Source organism: Triticum aestivum, chromosome 2B (genome assembly GCF_018294505.1).
Source record: "Triticum aestivum cultivar Chinese Spring chromosome 2B, IWGSC CS RefSeq v2.1, whole genome shotgun sequence".
NCBI lineage: Eukaryota > Viridiplantae > Streptophyta > Magnoliopsida > Poales > Poaceae > Triticum > Triticum aestivum.
In genome coordinates, this window is record NC_057798.1 from 776,295,150 (window position 1) to 776,299,783 (window position 4,634).

General features: G+C 40.6%; 1 protein-coding gene across 1 annotated transcript in view; it reads left to right on the plus strand.

Moving 5' to 3' along the window:
- Nucleotides 1-3,474, plus strand: part of LOC123047325 (polyamine oxidase 5) — a 5,224-nt gene extending 1,750 nt beyond the window's left edge. Inside the window, exons 2-10 of the mRNA XM_044470844.1 lie at nt 980-1,095; nt 1,223-1,311; nt 1,408-1,521; nt 1,608-1,695; nt 1,776-1,861; nt 1,957-2,059; nt 2,193-2,290; nt 2,400-2,829; nt 2,954-3,474. Coding sequence (XP_044326779.1) covers nt 980-1,095; nt 1,223-1,311; nt 1,408-1,521; nt 1,608-1,695; nt 1,776-1,861; nt 1,957-2,059; nt 2,193-2,290; nt 2,400-2,829; nt 2,954-3,274 — 1,445 coding nt within the window. The 3' untranslated portion in view covers nt 3,275-3,474. The remainder of the gene's footprint in view (nt 1-979; nt 1,096-1,222; nt 1,312-1,407; nt 1,522-1,607; nt 1,696-1,775; nt 1,862-1,956; nt 2,060-2,192; nt 2,291-2,399; nt 2,830-2,953) is intronic.
- Nucleotides 3,475-4,634: the final 1,160 nt, after the last annotated feature.

Below are 4,634 nucleotides of genomic sequence, written 5' to 3' on the forward strand. Positions count from 1 at the left end.
GATCCAATGTCTATTTGCTCCTCATTCTTGTTCGCCTTCTTTTCTATAGCATATGCCTCTGATCAACTCCGCGGATCGAATAAATTCTAGGGATTCTTCAGGCTGACATTGTTCCAACTCTCTTGTTGCCAATCAACTAGACGGAATAAATCACCCGTGGCATACAACTATAACCACTTGCAGAATTAACAAACAATTGGTCAGTAGTACGTATTAATTAACCCACATAGTGCACTGAGTGGAAATTTTGGCATGTGCATGCTTGTTCAGGTAGATGGTTGAAAAATACTGTGAATACGTGATACTAGCTGAATTTAGAACAAAAAATATTGGAATCAAACCAAGGAATTGTGATAGAATCAGAGAAAGGGATGTAAAAGAAGGTCCAATAGAGGCCACTAAACAGTGAAAGAAAAGCACTTTTGTGCTTAGAAGAAGACAAAATGGGGAACAGCATCCCAGGTTTATTTGCTCCTTATTATTGTTAGATTTTTTATAGCATATGCCACTGGATTGGTGAACCTATATTGCTGCGGATCGAATTTATTCTTGGGACCGTTTAGGTTGATTTTGTTCTTCATCATTAGACTCTCTTTCTGCTAATCAGAATAAATCGCTCCAGGCATATTCCTGAACAATTCTTTTGTCACCCCCTAAGAAGCAGTCCTATTCAGGTGGCTTTTGAAATGCTACAACGGACAACTAAGACCAGTTGCAAATTTAAGAAACAATTGGTCAGAACTCGCTCTGTACTTTAGTGATCGATAAACGCTCTTATATTTCTTTACGGAGGGAGTACATAATAAACACACACAGGTGGAAATTTTCGTATGTGCTTAAACAGGTACTTTCAGAAATACCGAATACGCGATAGTAGGTTAATTTAAATGCTTTAAATTGTTGTTGTTTTTTCTGGGATAAAATGCTTTCATTGGTTTTACGATGTTAAATCTTATGCTCTGTTTCTTCATGATTCTAGGTCTTTTCGTTCAGCACATTGATGGGCAAAACGCTTCTCCCCCTTCTGTAATTGTGATTGGTGGAGGGATTTCAGGCATTGCATCTGCTCGTGCCTTGTCAAATGCTTCATTTAAGGTAAATTCTCCTTGCAGGAGGAAAAAAATAAATGAAATCTTTATGTTCCACATTCTGTAGAGTGTAAAACAGTTAGTGTTTTAATGGTTTCAGACCCTTTTAATTATATATAGTTACACACCTACAGGTCACATTGTTAGAGTCGCGGGAGCGACTTGGTGGCCGTGTGCATACTGACTATTCTTTTGGCTGCCCAATTGACATGGGAGCATCTTGGTTAGTTGCATCCTAAAACTAGTGTTGGGTTGTGTTTCTCCACCTTGCATTGATTTTAACCGAGTAATCTCATGGCTTTATCATGTGATTATTCAGGTTGCATGGTGTTTGCAACGAGAATTCTTTGGCGCCATTGATTAGGCTTCTTGGGCTTAGATTATATCGCACCAGTGGTGATAACTCTGTGCTTTATGACCATGATTTGGAGAGGTGATTCATCATCCATGATACCAATGTGTATGCTCCGTTAAATAGATTGATTTTCATTTTCTTACTGTTTTTTGTTTTCTTATTAGCTACACGCTCTTTGATAAAGATGGCCGTCAAATTCCCCAGGAGATAGTAACCAAAGTTGGGGAAATATTTGAGCAGATTCTGAAGGAGGTATTGCAATCATTTGCATTTACATGTTTTCTGCCTATTGTGTCATTGAATAAATTATAAGCTTCTTGTTAATACCGCAGACGGTGAAAGTTAGAGATGAGTATGCAAACGACATGCCTCTTGTTCAAGCCATCTCAATGGTGCTTGACAGAAATCCACATCTAAAGTAAGTGGAGTGTAGGAGTAAATTTGTCTAATTATGGGATGATGAAATCTTAATGCAGCTGTGAAATGTTAACATGTGTGCACTTATCTGTACAGGCTTGAGGGTTTGCAATATGAAGTATTGCAGTGGTGCATTTGTAGATTGGAAGCATGGTTTGCCACAGACGTGGATAATATATCTTTGAAAAATTGGGATCAGGTATGCAATACAGGACTACTCGATATACTCATATTTACATATTCATCAGGTCAGCAGAGAAATGCATGCTGACATGAGCTACATGGATGCACATTTGGGCTACAACAATGTGCTGAGCTTTGCAAATTCACAGGAACATGTTCTTACTGGTGGACATGGGCTTATGGTGAATGGCTACGACCCTGTTATCAAAGCTCTCTCACGAGATCTTGATGTCCACCTGAACCACAGGTATGCACATCCTCATGGGACAACAATTCACATGGATACAGTGATTACCAGTGTTGAGGCAGTACAATCCCAAATTGGTGGCTTCTTATACATCCTTTTTGGTGATCAGGGTTACCAAAATCATCCAGCGGTATAATAAAGTCATCGTATGCGTGGAAGACGGTACAAGCTTTGTTGCCGATGCGGCTATAATAACCGTCCCTCTCGGTGTACTCAAGGCGAACATCATCAAGTTTGAACCCGAGCTCCCAGACTGGAAACTGTCGGCAATCTCTGATCTTGGTGTCGGCCTCGAGAACAAGATAGCCCTGCGGTTCAACACTGTATTCTGGCCCAATGTAGAGGTACTGGGCAGGGTTGCCCAGACATCGAATGCGTGCGGCTACTTTCTTAACCTTCACAAAGCCACAGGGCATCCAGTCCTTGTATGCATGGTGGCGGGCAGATTCGCATACGAAATGGAGAAGCTATCAGACGAAGAATCCGTAAACTTTGTCATGTCACAGCTCAGGAGAATGCTGCCAGGGGCCACCGAGCCGGTAAAGCTTTAGATGCTTATTAGTTTCATATTTTCTACAGTGATTGAAGTGCAACCAGTTGTGTAAATTTCATATTCTTCACAGTTGCTTGCAGGTTCTAACCGCTGCTGTCACACATTTGCAGGTCCAGTATCTGGTTTCACGGTGGGGAACCGACCCCAACTCGCTCGGCTCCTACTCGTGCGACTTGGTCGGGAAACCGGCCGATTTGTATGAGCGATTCTGCGCTCCGGTGGGTAACCTGTTCTTCGCCGGGGAGGCCGCCTGCATCGACCACTCCGGGTCCGTGCACGGAGCGTATTCGTCAGGTATCGACGCTGCGGAGGACTGCCGAAGGCGCCTCTCGACGCAGCTCGGTATCTCCGACCTGTTCCAGGTGGGGAAGATTGTGATGAGGGAGGAGATGGCTGAAGTCATGGTCCCCCTCCAGATATCCAGGCTGTGAAAGGAAGGAAGGAAGAACAGACCTGTCTGCTATTATTAGCATCGTGTTGTTCTGTTAACATCGTAGCTGTAATTTACCTCATGAACTGTACAATTTCGCAGCTTGACCTTTGATGTAATCCCTGAATAACTTGCAGATTTTCCCTCTTATTTCATCTGTATTGCTATTGTTATCCATTATTATGTGTACTCTTCTGTTTAGATTTAGTTTTTTTTTTTTTTTGAAGTTGGTTCCTTCGTGTTGAAAACCCTGCTGTGCCTACCTAAATTAGCACATCTGGGAACGATTCGGTGATCATGTGGACCAAATCAGAGGCATTGGTTCCATTCCACAGGAACATCCTGTGACACAACTTGCAGTTTTCATTCGGTCGGGTTTAGTGGCCGATTTTGCCACGACGACGATTCAGATGGTGGACGAGAAGGAGAGGTGTTGGAGTGGTGGGCACGAACCAGAAGCAAGGGCTGGCTGATATGGAGAAACTCGTCCTACTAAAACATTCAAGTAATAGAGCGCCCTTTATCGAAAATGAAGAAACTCGTCCACCATCGGAAAAAGGAATTCTATAAATAGTTATCTCAACTACTTTATACCTCCGTTCCTAAATATTTGTTTTTTTAGAGATTTCAAATGGACTACCACATATGGATTTATATAGACATATTTTAAGAGCGTACATTCACTCATTTTGCTTCGTATGTAGTCACTTGTTGAAATCACTATAAAGACAAATATTTAGGAACGAAGGGAGGAGTTTTGTATGATTTCAATTTGTTTATTTTTTATATAGAAGATGTCTTTTGGATCAAGGATTCTACTTAAAAAAATTGTATGGATTGGTTCCATGTAATTATCGTTTCCGTGTTTTGCAATTATCTAGTTCACACATGCATTATTGTCAAAATTCTTGAGATTTTCCTATTTCTTCTTTTTTTCGTTCTTGTCATTAGAATTTACAAGTTTGTTGTGAGCCAAAGCCCCACAAATTGGAAGTTGAATAAATTCGATCGTGAGAGTTGAAATTCAAACTTTTGGATAGGTGATGCGGAGGAGATGAACATACATGTCAAAAAAGGATTGCTCGTTAGCTTTGACTTGCGGGAAATACTCAAGGGCATATCTCTGTAATATTACATATAATTTGATAGTTTTTTTTCTGAGAGAATTAAGAATGCACAATCTTTTCTAATGCTTGTGATGAAATAGTATGCCCACCCTTTATTTTTACTAAGAATCTAACATGTAGCCGATAAATCGAGTTTGTCCTGAAAACATGGTGACCATTGTTACTGCTACAATACTATAGGAGATAAATTGAATACTGTCTACCAAAAAAACTATAGATATCATATTATTCATC